Source organism: Crinia signifera, chromosome 6 (assembly GCF_055691185.1).
Source record: "Crinia signifera chromosome 6, ASM5569118v1, whole genome shotgun sequence".
NCBI classification, from domain to species: domain Eukaryota; kingdom Metazoa; phylum Chordata; class Amphibia; order Anura; family Myobatrachidae; genus Crinia; species Crinia signifera.
This window is the reverse complement of record NC_139222.1, coordinates 239,622,137-239,649,440: the sequence shown is the minus strand read 5'-3', so window position 1 is coordinate 239,649,440 and position 27,304 is coordinate 239,622,137. Positions and strand designations below refer to the sequence as shown.

The 27,304-nt window shown below is 45.2% G+C and overlaps 1 protein-coding gene across 1 annotated transcript in view; it reads right to left on the bottom strand.

Annotated features, from left to right (window-relative positions):
* Window positions 1–622: 622 nt before the first annotated feature.
* STYK1 (serine/threonine/tyrosine kinase 1) overlaps window positions 623–27,304 on the bottom strand; it is a 41,779-nt gene continuing 15,097 nt past the window's right edge. Inside the window, exons 2-10 of the mRNA XM_083149163.1 lie at window positions 21,779–21,877; window positions 21,362–21,490; window positions 18,958–19,197; window positions 14,060–14,241; window positions 10,296–10,379; window positions 8,524–8,732; window positions 5,391–5,431; window positions 4,053–4,149; window positions 623–2,559 (exon numbers count right to left, since the gene is read on the bottom strand). Of these exons, the coding sequence (XP_083005289.1) occupies window positions 2,355–2,559; window positions 4,053–4,149; window positions 5,391–5,431; window positions 8,524–8,732; window positions 10,296–10,379; window positions 14,060–14,241; window positions 18,958–19,197; window positions 21,362–21,490; window positions 21,779–21,860 (1,269 nt within the window). The 5' untranslated portion in view covers window positions 21,861–21,877 and the 3' untranslated portion in view covers window positions 623–2,354. The remainder of the gene's footprint in view (window positions 2,560–4,052; window positions 4,150–5,390; window positions 5,432–8,523; window positions 8,733–10,295; window positions 10,380–14,059; window positions 14,242–18,957; window positions 19,198–21,361; window positions 21,491–21,778; window positions 21,878–27,304) is intronic.

The following is a 27,304-nucleotide window of genomic DNA, read 5'->3' as shown; positions in this document are numbered from 1 at the left end:
GTCGACCCTTTCCATGTCAACCTTTTGGCTGCCGACCTTTTGGCTATCAACATTTTCGCTGTCGACCAATAGTGGTCGACCTTATGACTGTCAACCTAGAGTCAATCTATCATGATTCTGGATACCATATTTTGTCACCTTCCACACTTAATTAACCTTCCCAGATGGCATCCTCCTACCTGGGCAGCATAAGATTTATTCTGCCCTTCATACTTTTTCTTCTCAGCAGGTCCAACAGGAGCACTCTGGGCACGATGCCACCGTACTGTACATTAGGTTAAGGATGCTTTGTTTTTGGCTGTTGACTTTGAGTGTGTCTCTGCCTAAACCCCCATTACGGGCCCATCAAGACAAGGAATCGATCACTCTCAAGAGGTTCCTGACTTCACTTAGCCCATCATTGCTGCAGATCACTTTGAATAGACGGGGAAAGAGCACCTTGAGCTAGTGGATTCATATTCTGGTTGATTTTAGATTCATATTCTGGTTTGATTATCATCCCAACAGTCATCAACAAAAGAAAAAGGCACTATTCTGCACATGCCACAGCATGCAGTGCCAGGTAAGAAGTAGAGACCGTTTCCCTAATAGCAAGAAAATTTAGAAAATTAGCAATCAAAAATATTTGTATTTAATATAAAATATGCATATGTAACATTTTCTTCTGTACATGTTTATAGACCATTTGCAGTAGTCGGGAAGTAATTTGACACCTCAGTAAGCCTTGTTGCCAGCAACTGACATCTTCTAAAACTGGAGCTACTGGTAGCACTAGAATTCCAGAATAATATATTGCACTTCCTTTCATAGTCATCTTGCCCAGTGTGTCACGTCTTATGTAGTGCTGCAGTCACTTCTTATATTGTTAATGCTACAGTATCTTGTCCAAGTACATCTGTTATTTACACACAGTGACAGCTGCCATGTTGTGGGGCAAACTGATAAACAAGGAAATGTTTCCTGTCCATTCACGGAGAGTTTGTTTTTCCTCAGTGTCATTTAAAATGGTTCTTTGTGAAACAAAATGGCTGCTTCCACTGTGTATTCGGAAGATGCATTTTAATTACTTGGCAAGACATCTTCCATATCTGGATAGTTTTACAGCAAAATGGATTTCTTTTGGGAATATTTGACTTCATTCTATATTTCCCCCCACAATCTTAAAATAGAAAACAGTGTATACCACCAATGAAACCGTAGCACTATAGAGGTTGCAAAATGTTCTTACCCTGAATTACTAATAACCGCATCAAGATGTAGGGATGATTCATAAATTGAAATCTTGAGGCCACATTATAAAAAAAAGAAAAACAGGACAAAATGGAAAGGTGCAATTATTAAGTATACATATTTATAAATTTTGATCCAATGCATTTTCTTCAAGAGAAATGTCTCTAAAGGGGAGATTTATGAAATCTTGGAGTGAGACACATGTAGGGCGGAATGTATTAACATACACCGCCTCCCTTCGCCACGCCCCCGCCGCGATGCTAGCGCATATGTACTAACATATGCGGTTAGCATCGCGGTGCGGTGATGAAGGTCCCCTGCGATACCTGTGATGTGGTGTGCGGGGGGTCTCTGTCACCTCCTGGGCTCTGCGGCGGTCCCCGGCATCTCCTCCTCCCCCCCTGCAGTCATAAGGACGTCCCTGGCTGTGACATGCTGCTGGGGGAGGAGGAGCAGTACAGAGCACGGAGGACGGGGAGGGGGGGGGTCTACATCTACGATGTGCGATGGGTGGCGATACCCTGCCTTGTGAAGTCAGGGCGAACGGATCTTAGTACATTACAAAATGTGGTAAAACCCCCGAAAACAGGGGTTTTACCGCATTTTCCCCTTAGTACATCCCGCCCATAGAGAGAGAAAAAGTACTAAACAATCAACATCTTACTGCCATTTTCAAACAGAGCATGTAAAATGACATCCAGGAGCTGATTGGCTAGTACTTTATTGCCTTCCACTTGATCTCTATCAAAGCTTTGATAATCTCTACCTTGGTTTCAACTGGAAAAATAATTAATTGTAAACAGAGATAAAAATGAAAATTCACTGAGAATTGTGACAGCAGGGCGTGGCTTCCAATTTTCCCCGATGCATCTGTAATAATATAAATTATTGTTCTCTGACCTCTTCGTCCGTTGGCAAAGGTTTCAAAAATGTTAATGTAACATTCCCATGATTAGAGGACTACGGTTCTAGAGTTGTCTCTCACAATGTGTAACATCTTGTGAGACAAACAACAGCCCTTTACTTAAAAAAAAATAGTCTTTCTTCATCCACATAAATAAATGTTCAAGACTTCAAGTCTATTGATATGAGTCCAGCTAAAGAGGCCTTCAAAGACTTTGCTGTTAAAGGAGTGTGTAGTCAGTTTCCATTTTGACAGCTTCTGTCCCAGCAACACCCTCATACAGTTCCGGTACAACCAATTCAGGGACCTGAAGCACTGTCCTATCATTGGACGTCTTCTTCCCGCTCTCCAGGCGTTTGCGCAGTTCCGAAAGGGAAATCCGGTCAGCAGCCTTCCAGGCCCAGCAAGACTTCATAATGTTGTATCTGAAAAACAGATGTATAGTAAGGCAGACATACAGTAGGTGTGACCTTGGGGTCTATGTACTAAGCCTTGGAGAGAGATAAAGTGGAAAAGGAAAAGTGGAAAAGTAGTAATCAACCAGCTCCATATTTCAAACACAGGGCGGGATGTACTAAGCAGTGGCGGTACATCCCGCCACCCATTGTGCCGATGCTCACCGCATATGTACTTCCAATAAGAGCTTCTTCCAACCCCCCGCAGCGAAGCTCCACCAGGAGGGGCTTTAGTGAATTCAAAAATGCGGTAAAAACCGAGAAAACTGGGTCAACAGCTGTGCAAAGCCGGATAGAGCAACTTTTGAATTCCTCTGCCAGGTACCATCTAGTGGCAACCCACATGCAACATGATTGAATTACCAACATAGAGGGCAGGAACAGCTTTAGCCTTTTATTATTTAGGATGACGGCAAATTCCAATAAACACATCTTTATGTAGTACTGAAGTATTATAATAAAAATACTAGACAAGCTAAGGCAAAATTTGTATTTTTTTTTTTAAAGAATATACCTATTTGTTTGCAAGTGTACATAATATGATGAAAAAGCTAGTTAGGGGTTTATTTACTAAGATGTTCTATTGAAGATGGGATGTTGCTATGGGCAACCAATCAGATACTATCTATTATCTTCTAGAAGGTAATAAATAAATAAGAAGTAGATTGTGATTGGTTTCCCATAGCAACATCCCATCTTCAATAGAACTTCCATCTTAGTAAATAAACCCCATAGAATCAACTATAAACAAGTGCAAATGAACATAAAGTACTGTAAATGGTAAGGCTGCGTACACACCATCACAACTTGAGGACATACCCTCCGCCACATTGACAGAGCGTCCGATTCAGGTACACACTTACCGGTCATCCGCTCAACGTGTCTGTCTCACATCGCAGGTGCTGGGGATTGTGCACAGGCAGACGCGCCTGAAGATATATCGGGGCATCATGCAGAGGCAATACAGTCAGGGGCGTAGCGAGGGTGGAGCCGGCAGAGCACGAGCTCCAGGTGCCGAAGGATCACAGGGCGCCTGAAACCGGGCACCCCAAACTCTGGTGACGGCTCCCCCGCCCTGCTCACCCGCTCACCCGCCTACCCGCTCCCCACTGTGGCCGGCTTGAGTCCACCGCTATTTTCAATTCAAGTCTCCCGCTGGACCGGTAGCCAATAAGCGTTTGTGGTACAACAGCCAATCAGAAGCAGCACTGGAGGCTGCTGGACTAGCACTGGTGGCACCTAGCTACACCACTGAAAACGGTATGTCTATGACCGACATCATTCTACACCCACTGACCTGCTAGCGATATATATCGGGCATTGACTCGCACGGCTGATATATCGCTGTGTACTCAGCAAAAAATATTACAAGCAAATTAATTTAATTATTGAAAATAAACAAAGAGAGCATGGGAAAATGAATGCAAGAGATATAGAACCAATGGTAAGAGTCTGTTGCTTACAATGATTGTTTACAGCTGGACGGTCTCTTCATGATGTTACCACGCTGTAAGTGCTGCAGGATTTGGGAAGGAGGAACCTCAGGGTATGGGGGAGCACCTAAAATACAAAAGAGAAAATGTATTCAACATTGCCTACCCCTGGCCTAGGTCACTGTTTCACAATTTCTTGATTTCCTTCCTTATGTCTATTTGACACACAATTAGGGAAGCCAATCCCGGGGCATTTTTTCAATCCCGGGATTCGGGATTGAAAAATGCTCAATCCCGGGATTCCCGGGATCCCGGGATTGGCTTTCCTAATAAAAAAACGCCCTGGCCGCCCTGCATTTACTTACATTTGCAGGGGCGGCTGGCGGCCGGGTTGATGGGTGGGAGCCGGGATGCCGGGTGGGCAGCTTCATCCGGCCGGAGGCAGGGTGGGAGCCGGGATACCGGGTGGGCAGCTTCCTACTTCGGGAGCCGGGTTGCTGGGTCGGCTGGCTGGCTAGGTGGGCGGGCGACTTCATAATGTGGAGTTGCTTGCTTGCTGGGTGGGCTGGCTAGGTGGACGGGCGGCTTCATCTCTGCCTGCCTGCCTGCCTGAGAGGTCACGCTGCGCAGGGTTGCTCTGCCAGGTATGGGAGTATCCGGGCAGCGGCTGAGCGAGTGCTCAGACGCTGCCTGGCATGCGCAGTCTAATCCCGAAAATCCCGGGATTGGAAACTCCAATCCCAGGATTGAAATCCGGCGTTTTGGGGGCCAAATCCCGGGATCCCGCCGATCCCGGGATTGGCCACCCTACACACAATCATCCTATTTGTCCCATAGACTGAAATATTCAGAACTTACTGTATGCAGGTACATGAGTGAAAATAAATACCCTGAAATCACACTGGGTCTGATTCGGACCTGATAACTACTGTGCAGAGGCCGGCAATCAGACAGTCGCCACCCAGAGTGAAATCCCGCCCTGTGCAAGTCTGCGAATGGCTTCTGAAAATATCGCCGATTGGCAGCCAGCTGCAAATCCATTTGCAACTCACTCACCATAGAATGAATGTCCACATTTTGCTTGTGTCGACCTTTTGGCCCCCGTCGATGCTAAACGCATGGCGACGTTTTTTGTGTGTCGACCAATAGTGGTTCACCTATTGACTTTTGAGCCAGACACAGTCAACCAAACAATCCGCACCCCTCCGAATAACCCCAATTGTCTGTAGTACCAGCAATTGCCAGCAGGTGGCGTAAACATAGTTTCTTACATCAGAGAACTTCCGCAAATCAAAAAGTTAATTTTAAATTAATTATATACTGTATATATTGGTTACAATAAAAAATAAACATATGAGCATTACTTACCCAATGTTATAATCTCATAAAGGAGAATTCCAAAGGACCACCTGAAGCAAATCAAGAAAATTATTTGTAAATAAATTGTACATTATCTAAACAAGGTAAGCTGAAAACCAGATACAAATTGACATTCACTAATAGAGCATACACATGGTGAGATATGCACTATTTTTAGAAGCAAAATCGAATAGAAAATTGAATGGGCATTGAATGGTTTTTCTACATACGCTCCCATGTAGTTTAAAGCTGTGTAAACACACTTCGATTTTCCCTGTTTTCGATTTGATTTTGCTTATAGAAGCAAAATCGAACCGAAACCTAAATCGAAATCGAATAGTTTTTAGGACACTTTCGACTGGCATTCGATTCGATGTGTACTCCTGTTTTCTCTATATCGAAAAGAAAAATAGACTGTGTAGACAAGTAAATATTGAATACAATCCAGGAAATCATATGTGTACACTGTGAAATTGATATCAAATCGAATGTAAAGTACAGATCCAATGCCAGATATAATGGAAAGATCTAATCATATCTAATAGAAAATCAAATCTAACATGGAATCTAAAGCCCTGTACACATGCAGGGCTATTTTTCAGTAGGCTCCAGCAGGAACTGAGGCCCTTATTCTAGTTCACTCTTTCTGACAAAATATTTCTTAGATGGACAAAACCATATGCACTGCGGGTGAGGCAGGTGTTAGTTGTGCAGAGATAATTAGATTTGGGTGGGGTTTTACACCTGCCTCACCTGCAGTGCACATGGTTTTGTCCATCTAAGAAATATTTTGTCAGAAAGAGTGAACTAGAATAAGGGCCTTAGTTCCTGCTGGAGCCTACTGAAAAATAGCCCTGTACACATGCATGCATTTTTCCCAATTTTCGATTCGATTTTGCTTATAGAAGCAAAACCGAATCGAATCCTAAATGAAATCGAATGTTTTTTGTGTCACTTTCGATCTACATTCGATTTAATGCATGTTCCCGTTTTCATAAAATCAAAATGAAAAATCTACTGTGCAGCCAAGGAAATATCGAATCTGATCTAGTAAATCGAATGTGTACAATGTACTATGAATGTATATCGAATTGCAAAAGTACAGATCTAATGCCAAATCGAGTGGAAACATCTAATGCCAGATCTAATAGAAAATCGAATCAAAAGCAAATCGATGTGTGTGGACAGGGCTTAAAGCAAATCAAAGTGTGTGCACACAGCTTAAATCGAATTGAAAAATAGTCTTTGCAGCCAAGACTATATACAGTATAGTGGGAATCTAATAGTAGATAGTACAAATCTAATGTAGATAGTGCAAATCTAATGCAGATAGTGCATGTGCAGCAGTCGTATGTATTCACTGCAGCATTCGATTTAATGTCCATCTCCTGCTTGAAGCCAGTGTTAATCTAATGGCAAGTCTAATAGCAAATCGAATGCACATGGAATGGAAAATAGAACAGAAAATAGTGGAAATCAAAAAGTAAAAAAACGGTACTTATGTAGTAACTGGGCTGCCGATTTTGAAATCGGGTCCATCGCATCGCATCGCACCCGACCATATCGCATGCGATGCGATGCGATGCGATGGACCCGATTTTTCCATAGGATTCAATGTTAAAATGGACTGAGTCCATTTTAACATAGAATTCAATGGGAAAAGGGGTCCTTTTCATACCCCTACTATCCAAGTGGGCATGGAGTTGGATATAAACCTGTGGCGAGCGTAGCGAGCCACCGAGCCCGAAGCGTGGCGAGCGTAGCGAGCCCCGCGAGGGGACACAGAATACCGTCCCCTCGCGGGGCTCGCTTCGCTCGCCACGCTTCGGGCTCGGTGGCTCGCTACGCTCGCCACAGGTTTATATCCAACTCCATGCCCACTTGGATAGTAGGGGTATGAAAAGGACCCCTTTTTCCCATTGAATTCCATGTTAAAATGGACTCAGTCCATTTTAACATTGAATCCTATGGAAAAATCGGGTCATCGCATCGCATCGCATCGCATGGTCGTATGCGATGCGATGCGATATCGCATCGCATCGCATCTGATTGTATGCCTTAACTTAAGGCATACAATCAAAAAATCGGCAGCCCAGATACTACATAAGTACCAAAAAAACTTCAGAGCAGGTTGAATCTAATAAAAATTTAATTGAAAACGAATTACGCACCTTTAACCTTTAACTTTAAGTCAACTACAGTGCTTCTATGTATTGTACCACAATTGCTATAACCTCCATGTATATTGTACTAGTAAAAGGTTACTTCATTCCTTCATTACTTGTGTTATGTCCATACTGTACATACTCTCCCAGAAGTTGTGGGAGAATGTTTTGGTAGTCCCAAGACCCCTGAATGGTGGAATACGCCTCCTGCATCACACCCGCTTCCTGGGGAAGCTGACTGGATAGACATTTCATGCTGGGAATCACGGGTCAAAATGGTGGGGGCCAAGCTAAAATAACATATTTTATCCCTGCCCCTACTTTGAGGACCCCCGAATCGAGAGATTTATGGGGGGGGGGGGGGGGGGGGGGACTAATGAAGTAAACACCACCTGGCCCGTCTGCCTCCCATGGTGACCTTGGGAGGCAGACGGGCCAGGTGGTGTTCAGCTAAAGGTTCAGCAAGCATAGTTCTACCAGTATGTATAAAGTAAACCATACACAAGATTTTGGTTAGTAATAGTCATTGTAAATACAGCACAATGAAGCAAAAAGCGGTTTGCAAATTTGGAAATACAGCATCATACAGTACTAAAAGCAAAAGAGTAGAGCCATGATATGTCCTTAATCTGTGTATTTGTTTCATTGCATCAAAATGGTACATTTTAGGAGAGTCAAATTAATCTCCTTCTGATTGGAGGAGAGTAAATCCCAACTCCCTCGGTTTCCTGTGCCACAAAATGTGTACAAATGTCCGCTTTGAGCAATGTTGATTATTAGTCAACTCAATGGATTTAAATTGGTAGCAAATTTGTATAACATCAGTTACTTGATGCACATAACTACAGTTAATTTCCAATTACTTGATGCACATAACTGCAGTTCATTTTCAAAATATACCAAATAAAACAAGATCATTTAGATTATCTTATGTATCCACATTTTAATACATTAGTGTGAAGCAAATGGGAACTCACACATCAGATTTGTCTGTAACAGGCAAGTGAAGGAGGCGTTCAGGAGACATCCATTTCAGTGGGGCAGGACGTCGTGTGGAAAAGGATCCTCGAACATGCATTTCGCAGGCCCCATCCAGTCCAATGAGTTTTGTGGTAAAATCCCGCTGGATGATGACGTTCCGAGCTGCTACATCCCCGTGCACCAGACCACGCTCATGCAGGAACTCCTGTGGGAGAAACACAATGGGTGGAAATCATTGGCGGAGATATGGGGCTAATACCCACTAAGTGGAACTTGCACTTAGTAGAATACAGTAGAGAAAGGTAGGAACTTAGTTTATGTACCATTGCACAGGGCCGCAGAGAACATTGGCACCTTACAAATCAAAGAAATATTTACTGAGTGGTCTGATGTTTCAACTAGTTCACACCCTTAAATGACCTGTGGTATAATAATCAGATCAACATAGATGGTATCATTATTAGGGATGTGGGTAAATCCGCAGAGACTGCACTAAAAGACCCCAGATAAAGGAGGTTATTCTGGTTCACTGGCAAAGGCACAATTACTCTGTAATGGACAAAACCATATGCACAGCAGGTGGGGCTGATGTAACATGTGCAGAGAGAGTTAGATGTGGGTGTTTTATTGTTTCTGTGCATTGTACTATATAGATATCAGTTTGAAGTACCCCCACCCAAATCTAACTCTCTGCATATGTTACATCAGCCCCACCTGCAGTGCACATGGTTTTGTCCATTAGAGAGTGATTGTGCCTTTGCGAGTGAACCAGAATTATCCCCCAAAGTGTAGGTTATCTGGCTGCTTTACTCCAATAGTTGATAACACAGTTCTGGGACTAAGGGGAAGGCTTGGCCCATTTGTTTCTGACTCATTTATATGGTTCTACAAATAAGGGGAATTAGTGCACCTAAGGAGAGCAGTGATTTTGTGGGCATTGATCACTAGTATTATGAAAGGCTTTGCCAACCTTGGTGCTCAACTAACGCTAAGGGGTTTATTTACTGAGATGGGAGTTTTATTTCAGATAGAATGTTGTTATGGGCAGCCAACCAGATTCTATCTATTCATACACTCCAACATCTGAAGGGCAAAAATCGGTACACACTCAGAAAGGGGGCGCAGGTACCCACTACCATCTGTATGACATCACAAGATGCTAGATTCTGACCCTGTCATCCCCTGCATTTAGTGCTGCACACTCTGTCACCCTGCACAATGCACACACCCCTGACCCTATCACCCTGCTCACTTAGTGCTGTGTACCCTGCACCTTGGCACGCAATTACCCCCCAGGCAGCTATATTACTGTTGAATGACACACATGGGGAGGGAAGGTAACACAGTGTTTCATCACCGCAGAGTGGGACTCACCCGAAGCTGGCCGTGGCTTCCGGCGACCCACGTGTATACAGTAGGAGGTGGTTGGGGGCAGGACTGACTGGTAATGTGACTGACACAGTAAGGGGGGGGGGGAGTGCCCTAGCTGTGTGATACTGTGCGTGCGCCGGGTCGGCAGTGCCAGCACGGAGGCGTGATGTCGTAAAAACAGGGGCATGGTCTCACGAGAATTTTTAGGCCACACCCCATTGCTGGAAAGCCACGCCCCCTATTTTTGGGTTTGCGCCTTTGACTCGTGTGGCTGTCCCTCCTTACTGGGCAGAAAAGTTGGGACGTATGGTATTAGGTCTGCACTTTTTCTTTCGTACATCCCACCCATACAGCGTAGAGAAAAGTAAAGACTTTTGAAAACATTTGCTAAACATACCAGCGCTGAAAGGATTTGCAGAGCAATGATGTAAACTTGGCACTCTGTGATGTCGTAGAGTATCCCGTCCATTGATATGACATCCTGAAAAATAAAATAAATTTCTATATCATTACATATTATATTTCATCAATCCAATCCAAGCCAATACAAATTATTGCATGGTGTCGACCTAATGGCTGTCTATCTTATTGTTGTAGATAAATGGTCCCGCTTCCACTTTGAGACTCTTCGAATCACTAACTGAGAGATCAGAGAAGTCATCAGTCTGACGTTGAGACCCCATGCTGAGATGGTCATGACCCACTTTGGGGTCAGGACCCACAGTTTGAAAACCGCTCTAAGCCAATATATTTCCCAGGTGCCTGTGTGTGCTGGTGTGCTGTGTTTTTAGTTTCACATACTGATAGCATTAACACTATGCACACCAGGGACTTTCCCACTGCTGGCAATTTCCTTGTACTGCAAAATCATTCACTGCATCTGTATTACTACAATGTGTGTGTACATTTTTGGCGTGTTCCACTCATAGTAAACACATTGTGTTTATTCAAACTTTATTCATTAACCTGTTCCCCAATCTACTTTAAGCAGTATCCTGGGGGTCAGGATCTCTGCGTTCACTATATCGGCATCCCGACTACCGCCAGGAATCCCAAAATCGCTTAGGATGCCTGCACTGGAATCCTGTTTAGGATCAGCCAGGGAAGAGGGGTTAGGTTTAGGCAATAGTGTAGGGGACTTAAGGGCTGGGATGCGGGGGAGGGGGTTTAGGGTTATATTGTGTGGATGGATGGTTAAGGTTAGAGAAGGGTGGGTTAGGCTGTGAGGTGGGGGAGGGGGTAAGGGTTTTGCACTAGCCAATGACTGGTGTGCCATATTCACGGTAACCTCTTGATGCAGTATCCCCAGTGACCAATGGATAATGAAATATTGTACAATTTGCATTAACAAATGCATTTCCAACATAAACCACAATCATTTTATTCAACCAGAGCTTTTTGGAATGAATAACAGACAAGGGGCATCAACACAAAACCAACCCCACCCAAAGCCGCTTGTGCCACACCATGCTCCTTCTTCGCCTCCTAGGCCAAGCCGCCCTGGAGGTGGCAGCCATGAAGTCGGCAACTATAACTAGGGGGTCTATGTACCTTGGAAATTGCTAAAATGGAGAGAGAAACACTACCAGCCAATCAGCTGCTAACTGTCATATTTCAGTTTGGAGCTGACTGGCTGGTACTTTATCTCTCTCAACTTTATCACTGTTAAAGGTTTAGTTTTGTGTGTGCTTTCGGTGGGACAGCGTTTACCTGCTCGCTAGGAAGCGGATATATGCAGCCTAGCAAGTAGGTCTGAATTACCCCTTAAGTTTGGCTTGTAAATGATTTTCACCAGTCATACATATGGGGAAAATTGATTGACATTATTTTTACCAAAATCCCTTTCCACATTATTTTAGTATCACCTGAATGTATTATGGAGCAGTTTTTCACAAAACCCTTTCATGTGCATTTTTTTTTAGTAAGCAAAATTGGGTGCTTATAATGGGAAATGCAATCTGGCCGAATTTGCAAAGAACAAAAAGTAAGAAATCATACTCACCTACGTAGGAACCAGTGATTGGTGCTCCGTTGAGGGCTGCCGCCTGCTGGTCATCGGGGCTGCCTGGTGCTCTTTTGACCCCCCCAATGCAGTAAATTGATGCTACAAAACAGCAGCTCACTACTACAGTACTGGAGGTCACAGAAGCAGGGATCTCTGATTAGGGGAGTATGAGCAGCAGTGTGTATGGGGGAAGTTACTTACCAAACCCCAGGGATCTCATCTTGATCAGAGCTCCTGGAGAGCCACTTGTTACTAGGGCTTCCTGCTTCTGTGACCTGCGCTGGAAAGTGAGCTGATGCTTTGCAGTATTACTTTACTGCACCAGTGGTCAAAGGAGATGCAGGGAGCCCGGAGGACCTGCAGTCCTCACCGAATCACCGGGCCCTATCGACCTTCAGCAGTCGACCTTCATACAGTCCACCCTATGCCACATAACGCTTAGTACACCCAATTATTGCACGAGCACATGAACGTGAGTGCAATGGGCTCCATTTAGACCTATTTGCAGGGCTGTGAATATGCAGCCCAGCTGATTATCGTTAGACCACGCATGGTACGCCGTACACCTGCGTGAGGTCTCCCTGCATACAAAAGCAGCGACCACGGCGCTGAGTATAGACTTACTCCGCAGCTGCATACAGAAGGAAAACCATTCAATGGTGAGTGTTTCCGAATGGATTTCCCCGTTTGTGGCACAGGGGCAAGGAAACACTCTGGTGGGGCGGCGTTTACCTGACCGCTAAGCTTCGAAGATTTGCAGCCCAGCGTTCCGGTTTGAATCGGGCCCAATGCCACAGCAGCTGTGAACACTACCTACAGAAGCTTCTGACTGAATTAGGCCCATAGAGAGGTAATCTCTTAATCTTTGTATTCTTGCACAGTATTAAACACATAAAAAGGTTAAAAGTTTTTCTCTATATAGATAATAAGTACAGGGCTTGTAAAACTGGAACTGTGTATAGAACAAACCCAAAAAGCCAACACATAACAGCACCTGTATAAATAACATAAAACTTTTTTTTTGGTTTGATGACAAGTTTAAGTAGGGACCAGGGCCGGTGCTAGGGTGTCCGGCGCCCTCCTGCAAACCATACATTTTGCGCCCTTTCACATTGCCATTGCAACAAGCAGCAGCCCGATTGTGGGAGCGTATGCAACATGCGATCCTATGGAGGATCTCGGGTGCATGTACATGTATGCATACACCATCTCAGTGCTGTGTCCGCAAAATGTTACAGGCACTAAAGGTGCCCATACACGCTGCGAGAATCTCATACGTTATGGGCTAGATGGCATCACACGGCATGCATGCAATGTGTGTGCGATGCGATCTGAAAGCAGTACAAAAGTATGTGCAGCATTATACCCCTCGTGTGACTGAGGGGGAAAGGAGGGGAGAGTAGGAGGAGATGGAAGAAGAGGGGAGGAGATAGAGGGGGCGGAGTGTTGAGGACTGGCAGTGTCACTGGCACAGCACACTGAGAAAAGGGAAGGAAGGGGAGGTGGCACTGCTGCCTGTTCATCATTTGCTTGACAGCTGACAGGCGCAGGGAGCAATGGGTAGGGGGCGGATCCAGACATGAAATGTCATCCAGGCATTCAGAGACAGCGCTACATGCCTCAGCGCAAGTGTCCGTGAGGAAGAGGGGTCAGGTCGCAGGAGGAGGACAGTGTGTGTGTGGTGCAGGGAGCTGCTCAGCCTCTCCATACTGCTGCCCGCGGTGCAGGGAGCAGCTCTTTATTCTGCTGCCCGCCTGCTGTCAGACAGGCGCTGCAGGCAATGTGCAGGAGGCAGTGACAGTGAGGGCTGAGGCAGCTTTAGCAGAGCAGGGAGGGAGGCAGCGCCTTTTCAGCATGGCGCCTCCCTGCTTTGCAGGAGCTGCTGAGTGGGTAGCTCCGGCCCTGGTAGGGACAGAGTTTTGGGGCGGGTGATTCCCGAAATGATCTATTGTTCACAGCTTTACAATTTTACAGTTACAATCGGCGGAGGCACGGTTTCCAAATTATTTAGAGAAATGTATCCGCTGATGAATGCTAGCAACATGTATTTGCCAATGAGGCAGATAGGGTGACAGGTCTATTTTTTTTAAGAGAAATTGAAATATGTTGTAAAGCATAGCTGCCCTCTAGGAAGACATGTGATGCATTAGTCTCACCTTGCGGCAGTCCCAGAGAAACTGCAAAAAGGATCCTGGCTGCACGCTCTCTAGCACCATGCAAAAAGGCTTTGCCTCGGAGCGGCACCCTATAATCTCCACCAGGTGAGGGTGTGGGCCCAGCCACAATTGAAATGCTGCCCTTTGCAGGAAATCACGGACATCATTGGGCTCAGCAGTGCCTAGGGGAATAATATTTGACTTACAAAACTGAACTTACAAATAAGGTAGAAAGGAGAAGCGAAGGCAAAGTAAACAAATGCAACAATGACAAAGGTGACACAGATTATATATGTGGACACAATAGGAGTGTGTGGTGGGGAGAGGGGCCAGTGGCTACGGGAACCTTCCCCCTGCATTTGCCTATGCTGCGTCTGCTTCTGTAGTCCTAATATACTGTACATGGCCGAATTGGCAATGTTGGCCCAACATAAACCAACACAATCACAAACATAGCTCAGTCTTATAAAGGTGTAAGTGCTGAATAATGGGATAGGTAACATGTGTTTGCCTTTCTCCTACACCCTTCATAAAATAAGTTCAGGAAGTGTGCTATAGGGAGCGGCCTGTTAGGTTTTTATCAGGCTGATATTTATGTAAAGAGGCTGCACCCCATTTGACCCATTATGTTGCCCAGCCAATGCACAGTCTATACAAAAATAAAAATAGTGTATCATAAGATCACAATTATAAATATGATACTGGCTATGACTTAGGTCAGGCATGTCCAAACTGTGACCCTCCAGCTCTTGTGACACTACACATCCCAGCATGCCTTGCCATAGTTTTAGCATTCCCTAATAGCAAAATTATGGCAAGGCATGATGGGACTTGTAGTTTTACAACAGCTGGAAGGCCATAGTTTGGACATGTCTGACTTAGGTACTTAGCGCCTCAGTGATCCATTTGAGTGCAAAGCAATGTCATATATTTGGCTACTGCAATCAATACAGCTCTGTTCAGCTGCTGCACTAATGCTGACTGCTCAGTAGCGCACGCAGGGGGGGTTTCTGAGTACCCAGAAACCCCCCCAGGAGTCTAAGGGCACCCCTCTTTCCATGGATAAAAGAATTTTGAAAATCGGCCCTTGGGAACCAGAGATATCTGACTTCAAAACAGTGGTCCCCATCCAAGCCTGTTAATTGCTCTTCCCAGTCAGATATTTCAGGTTCTGTCTGACTTAGAGTTTTTCTGAGAGTATATTCCAAAAGCTGGGACTCTCCCCCTTTGATGGACACTAGCAGCTTGTCTCTAGTTTTCCCAGAACCAGAGATATCAGCCTTCCAGAAGCTGGTTACTGCTCCAGCTCCACACACCTGGTATGTAGTTTTATATACTCGTTTGCAGATTGCTCTGCCTCCTGAACTCACATCCCCTAGTCCCCAATAACATTTGGTAGGTGCGATTCTCTAGTTTTTAATTCCATTAAAATCTAAGAAATCTATTTCTGGGAACTGGAGATATATGCAGTCAAGCAAGCTGTCCTCCCACCAGAAAATTATGAATAATAAGCCCACTCCACTATACACCCCTCCTCTGCATATTAAACATCCTCTACCACCCTGGAAGTTAAGTATCAGGGCCCCTTCATTCAACCCAATGCCCCCTTCTCCCACCCCATCTCCCACCATCTGTGCAGTAAAGGGGTAATTAGTGGAAATTACTGATCCAGGCCCTACATGCTGAGCGGTTGATAATACCCCCTACCACCCTGAGGACATCAAAGCTTCCCCCACCCCTACCGCTGGAGGATCGGTTGGTGCCCCAATACATTGCTATGCCCAGGGGTATACACTGCTGTTGACGCCCCTGTATGTATATATAATATATATATATATATATATATGTATGTGTGTGTATATATACAGGTTGAGTATCCTGTATCCAAAATGCTCGGGACCAGGAGAATTTTGGATAACGGATTATTCCGTATTTCGGAATATTTTAATATTTCAATTATGTATTTTGAAGTATCTTGCATGTATGCTGTATAAACACATAAAATACACACAAATATATTTTATTACCACATAAAATACACACAAATATATTTTATTTGTTCAAAAAACCAGGTTTCAAAACATGAAACAAAATTTGTGTACTATCTCAGATATTGAATTTGAATGCCAAGAAATCATTTTCTTGCACATATATAGTGCCAGTTACATTTCATGACCTCAGTAGTGCTGTTACAGATGTCCCCAGTGAGTTTTTAGCAAAAAAAATATTTTTTTTTCACTTTCTGGAATGTATGGTTTTCGGAATAATTCGGATAACGGATACTCGGATACGGGATACTCAACCTGTATATATATATATATATATATATATATATATATATATATATATATATATATATATATATATATATGTGTGTGTGTGTGTGTAAATATATATATTTATTATTATTATTATTTATATACATTTGGTCTATCTATAATACTTTAACTGACTCGGCATATACTGGGTCACCTAAGTGTCCATCTCCGTGCTTTGATCCGCCCCTCTGGAAACCCCCTTCTGAAAATCCTGCGTTTGCCACTGCTGCTGTCTACTCTGACAGGGATTTTGGTGCATTAGGGAGAGCAGGAAGGAGATGCTGCTTGACACTGAAGGGTGGCAAATTACTAGGCTCCGCCTCCACCCCAAAATGTTGAGATTTGCAGGTCTGTGGGGAGAGGTGGGGCTAACTATTGCATTCACTTCATTATGCCATACTCTCCAGCATCTGAAGAGCAGAACGTGGTACACGCCCCTTCAAATGGGCAGTTGGAGACCCGAAACAAGGTTCAGGCAATTAAAAAAATTAGCTGACACATGGGGTGGAGAGTTGCTCTGACCAATTGGTACCTGAGAGTTGCTCTGACCAATTCTTTAGCAGTTCACTGCGGTCATTTACAGAGTGCTGTGCTCTCCTCAGGCTTGTCTCCAGTCACCACCAGATGTCCCTGTACGCGTTTCTCTGCCTACTCACATCAGCGGCTTCCTCAGGAGGGATATGCCTCCTGAGGAAGCCGCTGACGTGAGTAGTGCATGTGTAATGAGTGCACGTGCATAATAAAGAGTCGCTCATTACATATGCGCATATGTAATGAGTGGCTCATTATTATGCACGTGCACTCATTACATATGTGCAAAGTGAGAACTACTAGTTCTCATCAGGCACTGGGACTGCCTGTACCCTGCATGGACCCCCGCTGCCTCCCCACTGCCCTGCATCCCCGTGCAGGTAAGTACAAGGGGAGGGGAGGTGGGGGCACAGGGCAGGTACGGGGGGTTAGGCACTCTTTACACTTGGGGGGGTGAGGGATTAGGCACTCTTTACACTGGGGGGGGAGGAGGTTAGGCACTCTACATTTTACATGGTTGACTGCAATGGGAATGGTATTTAAACCGGTAATCTGCTGCAGTGGGAATGCTAATACCGTTTTAAATACCATTTAAGATTACCAGTACTTTAAACTGGTCTGCAGTGGGAAAGCAGCATAATTGTACAAAAACTTTTTTTTTATATGTATTTTATGTTTTAATAAATTGTTTACTATTTTGCAAAGCGCAGCTTCACTGTATCTTTCATTTTGGTACTGCATTTCTGAAAAGGGTTTGGTAATCCCCCTTTATTGGGAGCTGCTGCAGTGCAGAATAGCCAATCAGCGCTCAAACTCCTCTCTTTTTTTTTTTGTCATTAAAAAATGATACTGTACCTGCCAAAAAAGGTACAGTTGAAGGGTATGTTATGCCCCACCCCTCCACACAGCAGTGCATGAGGATTTCCTCAACCTGTCCACTGCCCTAGGAAAAGGGTGGGATGCGGATAATCTGGCTACTCTTCTGTGGGTGCAGGGGCTGCTTGAAATACTGAGAATCTCCCGGCACCTGCTGGACAGTAGTCTGAACCCAACCTCTGAGCATGGGCCTGGCATGCGACAGAGAAAGCTAAATAAATATAAACCCCTGTATATCTTTTTGTTCTTCATTTAAAGTTTGGAATATTCTGCAAAAGCTAAATAGAAGTCCGCATTATACCATACTTGCCAACATTTCAACTCTTATTTCAGGGAGAAGCCCAGAGAGGAGACTTTCAGCTGCACTTAGGGGGGAGGGGATGGAGCCCTGTATCATAAAGACTCGCCCCATTACAGAAATTGCCACGATTCACGGATCTACATGGAGGAGGCCGGGATAAAATGACACAGTTTTTGTAATTTTTGCCCAGCCCCCTTCGCGTAGACCCACGAATGCCGGTATTTGACCAGCAGGTTAGGAAGATGTGGGGGGAATGCAGAGTATCGGGGGGCATGCGGGAGGCTTGCCCATCCTTCTGAGGGCTGGGAGGGAGGCCTGATTTTCGGTGCCTCCCAGCCATTCTGGGAGGGTAGGCAAGTATGTTTTATACAGCTAAACAACATAGATGAGAAAGACCTTACAGCCAGACATGAACAATCTACTTATTCTGCATTTCACTTTAGAGCACAGGTTCTCAAACTCGGTCACCAGGACCCCACACAGTGCATGTTTTGCAGGTCTCCTCACAGAATCACAAGTGAAATAATGAGCTTCACCTGTGGATCTTTTATAATGTGTCAATGAGTAATGAAGGCACCTGTGCACCTGTCGGGTGACCTGGAAAACATGAACTGTGTGGGGTCCTGAGGACCAAGTTTGAGAATCCTTGCTTTAGAGAAATAAAACCCATACTAATTGTTAGTCATGTACGCTGACTAACAATATTTGGACATTAGTGTCATCAACTGACAGCAGATGGCAGAGCTTTTGACTTCTCACACTGTCATTACACTTTGACACACAACATACTCTGCACTATACACTGATATATGCAGATACGAGTATGACACACCCATATATGTATTGATCATACAAGGTGTTTGTGGTCCTACCTTTGAGCTGTTTGACAACAATATCTCTGCCTTGCCTTCCATCGTTCTCTTTCAGCACTGTCCTGTAAAGTGGACCAAACCTTCCTTCCCCTATCAGCTGGAGGGGATCACTGATTCTCTCCCATGGGGTCTCCAGAGGCAACAAACTGGGATCTCGTGACTTTAGCACACTGTCCATTGACATCTCTTCCAGAGAGATCCCTAAATTGACTCTTGTGCTGCTGTCCTGGAACAGTTGCTCTGCATTTGGGAAACAAAATAATTACAAATAAGAATGTGGGTATAATATAATGTTCTGTGAATTCATGAAGGACCTCTAGGAACATTAATCAAACCTCCTAAGGAGCAAAAGTGGCAACAGACCAGCTTCTACTTATCTCTTATTTACACTAGTATAAAATGTGGCAGAATGTTGTTGCTGTGAGTAATAACTAGAGACAGGATTATATGCATTTGCATATTTGCATATGCATTTGCATATTTTGCCCATTCTCACTGGTTATTGCATATTTCACCTAAAATCTAGTGATGCTGCATATTTTAGGCCCTGCCCCCTTTCCACCGGCGAGTCACAGCACTGCTTTGCCCTGCTGCTGGCCAGGTAGTGGTAGAGTGAGCAGGCTGGGGCAATATGTGTGCAGTGTGGGGAACCTTGGATGTACGCTATGTCTGACACTGCTCTAGGCTGCCAATCCATGTTGATAAAAGTCAGTCGGGCGGATGACATTACGAAGTTCCTGAACCTTTGCCTGCCCCTGACCTGGGACTTTACACCAGGAGACAGACTTCTGCAGCAGAGGAGGCGGACGGAAGGGTTGTGACATCACGCGGTACGGAGGAAATGCCGTGTCTCAGTGAGTATGTGGTGCAGGGAGGAAGCCTTTCACTGTGCCGCGCTCACACGCTATGCTGACATTTGATCCAACGGCGCTGGAAATGAGGGTCCATGTAGTTGATGCAAGAAGAGCTTTGGACGCTGAAGTCTGCTGTATAGCACTAGACATCAGCAGATGCTGTGGACCTATTTTTGAGGTTTATTTGCAACTAATTTTATGCTGATTTTTAAATAAATAAGTAAAAAAATTACTTTTTTTATTATTTAATGTAGCATATTTTAACACTTTTCATGCATATTTTAAGTATTTTTCATGCATATTTGCATGCATATTTCAAGCTTTTTATGTTGCATATAATCCTGTCTCTAGTAATAACCTAACAGTTTAGAAACTTTCCTAAATCTCCTACTCCTACTAAATCTCCTAAATCTCCTACTAGCTGCATATATTAAGTAGACTCCGAATGTATCAAAGGGGATGCGATCCCCCCTTCACCGCCGCCGGCTGGAAACTTATGGGGGATGCAAAGCTGCCCAATGTATCAACATCCGGCAGCCCGGCTTCGTATCCCTGGGCTATCGCTATTCTGAGATGGCAATAGCCCATTGAAGCCTATGGCTACGGGATCGCACTGCCCTGGCGGCAGTGCGGTCAGCGCAGGCCCCTTCGGCTTCCGGCTCCGGGCATCGCAGGGACGGGCTCTTTTTTCAGAGCCATGTCCCTGAGCCCTGAGGTATGATAAATACATCCGATGGGATTGCATTTTAAAATGGGGGAGCCATCACCGGCAGGGTCTGCGGTGGTCACACAGTGCGAACTGAAAGGGCCCCCCACCAGTCACCAGGTAAAGTTCTGCACTAGCAGCCGTGACACCGTGGCAGCCGTCGGTGCTGCCGGTGCTGCAGCGCCTTGCTGGGCTGCGGCTGAATCTGACTGTGAATCTTCCTCTTGCGCGCAGGCTGCAGAATCAGGCAGGGTCCCAGCCGCGGCTGCTAGCATGGGACTTCGCCTCCCTTGTCTGCCCACCCCACTGCCCATCAGTGATATAACTCGCCTGCTAACTACTGCCCGCCACATCTCCCACCTGCTGCCTCCCGTTTGAAGTTAGAAAAGACTCAGCAAATTTTGATGGTATTTTTTATGATCAAACATTCTTTGCAGGGGAGAGCAAAATGTATAGTTACGCCACTGATTAATATATCTGTTAATAATAGGATATCTATAAGTAATGTCATCCATTCTCAATTATGTGAAGGTTTTGGTTGAGATGTACTAAGCATGAAAACACTGCACCCGCCAGTAGATCCTGTTTACAGCATACATGCCGCAGCGTGCTACAGTGCGAGCAAAGATATAAAGCAGGGATGGCCAAACCGATTCTCGAGATCTACCTACAGTCCACGTTTTCCAAATCACCTAGCGCAGATTTGTCCACCCATGATATAATAGGGCACATCTATATATATATATTTCATAGTCATGTCCTTATGCAGCATCATTTTTCTCTCGTTAGAAATTTTTCAATTATATACATGGGCTGAAAAAAACATCTTAGGAAATGAAATTACCTTGGGGTTGCTTCATTTTAAGCGTCCTCCCGCGATACCGGTAATACAGAATAACGACAAGAAGTATCACAGTAATTCCAATTAGGAAGACAGGAACCACGATCACCTCATACTGATACGTTTCCACAACTAGAGAGGAAAAAAGAAGCGGTACGAGATGAATATACTGCTAGGGGTATTGCCATACTTATGGTGCGTCGTCTATCAGTCAGGGGTAAAATATTATTTTCATTTAACTGTAGCGCTTTACTCACCACTGTCTGGTATTATGTTACAGTATAACACACACACATATATATACTAGTAAGCCCACTCCAAGCAAATGCTTCGAAAGCACTTGCTGCCAACAGATGGCAGTGTTCCGGTGACACACTTACACTAGTGCTGAACGATTGGATACACAGTACTGTAACTTACGGCAGAGTTGATCAGTGCTGGAACAGTTCAGCAGAGTACGTCCAGGGGGTCGGTAATGTTGGTCATCCATTATTAAATACATCGTTTACTCGTTACAATCTATACCAAAACAAATAAGACAGGTTTAGTACAAATCAAATCAGAAATAAATGACACCGTTAAAAAACTTTTACTTCACCTGAATTCCTAGCAAGTCTAATTGACAGATAAAGTACATTTCCTTATGCTTGATGTGTTTGTATAGACTTCATGTACAAAAGTATGTGGTCACACCTGTTAATTATTGAATTCAGGTGTTTCATTCAGACCCATTAACACAGATGTATAAAATCCAGCACCTAACCATGCACTCTCCATTTCCAAACATTTCTGATACAAAATGGGTCTTGCTAAAGGGCTCATAAGCGTTGTACTGTGATAGGATGGCACTTCTGCAATAAGACGGTTCGTGAAATTTCATCCCTGCTGGATATTCCATGGTCAGCTGTATGTAATATTAGGAACAACAGCAGCTCAGCCACGAAGAGGAAAACTGTGCAATATCACAGAGCGGGTTCAACAAATGCTAATGCGCATGTAATAGCCTCAGAGATTGGCAGCTGTGCTTTGCCCCTTTAAAAAACATCCGAGTCCGGCTGGCATCCCGCACAGCTGCTGAACTAGGAGGTTATCCCGGCCAATATGAGTTCTGGGGGGGGGGGGGGGGCTGGCTTAACACTGAGGTGGAAATTGACTAAGCTGGGAGTGCTATTTCACGTGGGATGTTTCTATGGCAACTAATTTGAATCTAATTCTTATTTATTTAGGACCTCTAGAAGATAATAGATAGTATCTGATTGGTTGCCCATAGCAACATCTCATGTGAAATAGAACTCCTAAATAATAAATAATAATTTATGCTGATTCCAGGGCCCCGTGCTGATCGCACAGCTGCCAATCCCCTGGGACTTTAGCGACAAAACTTTCAGAGTGGCCAGTGACATCAGAACTACTGTCCCCGGAAATTTTTCGGCCAAGCCAATGAAGGGGTTATATCAGGCCTGCCTTGTTATATCAATAATTCCTCTAAATATGCATCCTGCTACTTTACTTGAACCCTACTTAAAATCTCTTTACACCTACAAATATTTTTTTATTATTACCAGTATTACTGCTCTTATTGTGCCTTGAATGTCGATTTTGTTTGTAACCTTTTCCCATGTGACTTATACACAATACACAATAGCATTCCCATTTCTTATCAAATTTAACCTTTGTACCCGAAATTATTTTTTATGGCATCCTATCTTGTTAATGGAGCACGTGCCCTATAATCTTGAATATGAACCAAACACATGAGCCAGTGAGAGTATCATAGTAATACAAATGTGCTGAGCATGTGCACTGCAGATAAATCGCTTCATTTACTCTGTAAAGTATGATTATATTCACTCTGTATAGTGCGAGACTGTTGGAGGGGAGCAAGGGGGCTCCGTGATACTAGAATGTGGATCAGAAGGGAAAAGAAGAACCGAATGTGTTAGAGACAGTAATACAGTTGGTAGTGGGTAATAAAATAAGGCAGTAAAAATGGTAAGAATGAGAACATTGTTTCAGGATTGCAGAAATGGCAATAAATGCACAGTGATAATAGAAAAAAACAACAACAAAAAAGTCAATCATTTAGTACAGTAAAATAATCCTACACCACCCGAAAACTGGGCCGCGTGTCCGTGTGAGACGCTCGCGAGTCACAGTCAGGTGGAACGCTGGCTGAGAGGCGCTCCATCTGTACACAGACATTGTAAGGTTAATTTTGTTCATTTTGTTAGGAGCCAATTAACCTACCAGTATATTTTTGGATTGTGGGAGGAAACCCGGAGTACCCGGAGGAAACCCACGCAAGTACGGGGAGAATATACAAACTCTGCACAGTTGGGGAAATGGTGGGAATCAAACCCATGACCTCAGCGCTGTGAGGCAGTAATACTAACAATTACACCATCCGTTTTGCCAAAAGAGTTAGGGCATACTGCCAAAAGAGTTAGGGCGGGATGTATTAACATACATCGCCACCCCCCACCACCCTCCTGCCACGATGCTAGCGCACATGTACTAACATATGCGGCTAGCATCGTAGTGCGGTGGCGGAGGACCCCCGCAATACCTGTGATGTGGTGGTGGTGGAGGGGGGGGGGGTTCTCCGTCACCTCCTGGGCTCTGCAGCGGTCCCCAGCCTCACCTGCTCCCCCCTGCAGCTGGAAGGACATCCCCGGCTGTGACATGCTGCTGGGGGAGGAGGAGAAGCACGGATGATGGGGAGTGGGGTAGGAGACTGCGGCGGCCGGAGATAGAAGCCCATAGGCTTTTATAGGGTATCACCACCCAAAGGTGGCGATACCCTGCCCTACGGTGACACGGTGCCCAGGGATTAGTACATTTAAAAATGCGGTAAAGCAGGGTTTTTACCGCAGTTTTATCTTAGTACATCCTGCCCTTAGTGGTTAAGATAAGAGTTAAGGGTACTTACTGTATGTAGTATCTGGGCTGCCGATTTTTTGATTGTATGCCTTAAGTTAAGGCATACAATCAGATGCGATGCGATGCGATATCGCATCGCATCGCATCGCATGCGACCATCGGATGCGATGACCCGATTTTTCCATAGGAATCAATGTTAAAATGGACTGAGTCCATTTTAACATGGAATTCAATGGGAAAAAGGGGTCCTTTTCATACCCCTACTATCCAAGTGGGCATGGAGTTGGATATAAACCTGTGGCGAGCGTAGCGAGCCACCGAGCCCGAAGCGTGGCGAGCGAAGCGAGCCCCGCGAGGGGCCGGTATTCTGTGTCCCCTCGCGGGGCTCGCTACGCTCGCCACGCTTCGGGCTCGGTGGCTCGCTACGCTCGCCACAGGTTTATATCCAACTCCATGCCCACTTGGATAGTAGGGGTATGAAAAGGACCCCTTTTTCCCATTGAATTCCATGTTAAAATGGACTCAGTCCATTTTAACATTGATTCCTATGGAAAAATCGGGTCATCGCATCGCATCGCATCGCATCGATGGTCGCATGCGATGCGATGCGATGTGCCCGATTCGACCCGATTTAGAAATCGGCAGCCCAGATACTACATAAGTACCGAGTTAAGCACTTGGTGGGGGGTTAGACATTAAAAGGGGCAGGGTTGGGGATAAGTGCTAGGACGAGAGTTAGGTTTAGGGTTAAAAATTACCAAAAAAAAACCCAAACATGTGTTGGCCTTCACGTTGGCCATTTCCGTGCTGACCTTCTGACCTTGTCGACCTAAGTCCATGTCAACCATTTTACTGCCAATTTATTTTAGCCTGCCGACCTTTTGACCCTGCCTACGTATTGAATGTGAATAAACTGGTGTCCTATTGGCCATCTCTATATACTGTCGGTCTTTAATCCACACTCCTGAAGATGGCATTATACCGCTGTTGCCTATGGCTATGTTTGTGTTATTGCTCAGCTGGAACTGAACCAGGAAGTAAAGTGATGGGCCTGAAAGCACATTCCAAACCGCTGCTGCAATGTGCAGCAATAGGGAGTGTTTATAACACTTGATAAATAGGACCCTTTATTCTATATGTTACATGTAAGTATTGCCCTTTCAGAGTATGTGCCAATAAAAAAAAATTAAACATGCCACTAGAACACTTTGTCTGCAGTTAGTATATCATTATTTGAACATAAAGCCATAAGTAAATAACATAATATAGGGCGTGAGTCGGGAGAAGACGTCACAGGCAATATGTACAAGAGAGGTTCCTGTTACACGTAAACAGCTCATGTGTCTAAAGTTAAAGCATTCAGGATGTCTTGGAGTCACCACAAACATCTGACATTTCAGCACCTCCCCATCAGAAAGCCTTTATGTTTTATTCACTACACTAGCATTACTGTAGCATTAGTGTCCAGGAGTCCGGCCTACTAGCTATCAGGTGACGCTATATTATTTCCAGCTTTACCTGTAGGTTTAGTGAGACGGACACAAAGCAGTTGTGTATGTAATATTGTGTATTGGCAGATGACATCATGTCCTGTCTGCATAAAGGGGGTAATTCAGACCTGATCGCACAGCTACCAATTTGTAGCTGCCAGCAATCAGGTACTGATATACCTCTCAACATTTTAACTCCAGCAATCGGGACGCACGAGCAGTGTAGCCTGAAAAAGGGGCGTGGTTTCGTGAGGATTCTGGAGCCACTGGCCATGCCCCCATTTCCCATCACTACGGGGGCATGACCAGCACTGTGTAAGCTTCTGGCCATGTCTCAAGCCCCTCTGCCTCTGAATAGATGCTGTGCACATGCGCAGAGTGTCTATTCTCGGCTCTGCGGCGCCGGCAGGGGGGACTCCCAACTGCCCCCCCCCCACTGCCGGATGGGACATCCTGAATAAAAGGAACAGTCTCACAAAAATCACGACAGTTGGGAGGTATGCTCTAGTGAAATCCCACAGGATAGGCTGTAGGCTACTACAGGATAATTCCATCTGGAGACAACATTATCCTATTGTAACCTACTGTATGGAGGCAGCAAATGCAGATGAAAATGGAAGTGCAGCAGCAACTACAGATGGGGCAGGCCTCTTCCTGGCTGGCGAATCGCCAGAACGTCCCCGCTGGCGATCCGCCAGCAGCCTCGCTAGCCATCAGACTGAGACGCGCGTGCGTCTCATGCGCACACGCGTCTCAATCTCAGTCGGCGGGGCGACGTCAACCCTGTCCGTCTCCGCCTCAGAGAGACGGACAGGGTTAGGGGGGTTAGGGGGGGTGCAGGCAGGCGGCGTGGACCCCAGGTTACCGCCGACGGGGGAGCAGCTTGAAGCGCCGTCGGAAGGGGACGCGCGTGCCTCTCGTGCCTGCTCGTCCCCTTCTCGAAGTCGCCATCTCCATCCCCTGCCAAGATGGGACCTGCCCCATCTGTAGGGAGTAAATTAAAAGTAAGTGGAGGGTTGGGTCACACATAGCGGTCAAGCGGGTCCTGTTCATGACATACAGCGTTGTGGCCAGATCCTGCAGAATAGGATCCAGCTACTGCGACCAGATTTTAAGGGGAACTCAGTGTGTACACATACATTCAAATGTATGTGGTTATCTGGAAATCCAGTTTTCCCGTCATCTTGTGCAACTGTTAGGGATGCCCCCAAGGTGGTATAGGTGGTCTGATGCACGTGCCCAGCAGTCCTTTAAGCCTCTGGCAGGCTAAGGCTTCACCTATAACAGCCACGTTTGTGAGGGTGAATTAGGTCTGCCTCCAATCCAGTGCCGCCAGGTCTTACAGGGGGACAAGGTTGCTTCAGGAGGCTGGGCAAGGCAAACACAGGACTGGAGTCAGATTGGGACACAAAAGGAAGCACCAGACACACAGGGCAAACAGTAAACAAGGAAATATTACAATGGCACCAGACCACTGTTGCAGATGTTACACACTATAACACTGTACTGTACATGTTGACGTAAGTACAGAGTAGTGAACAAAAATTGCTGGTCACTAATAACAACTAAGTGTAGT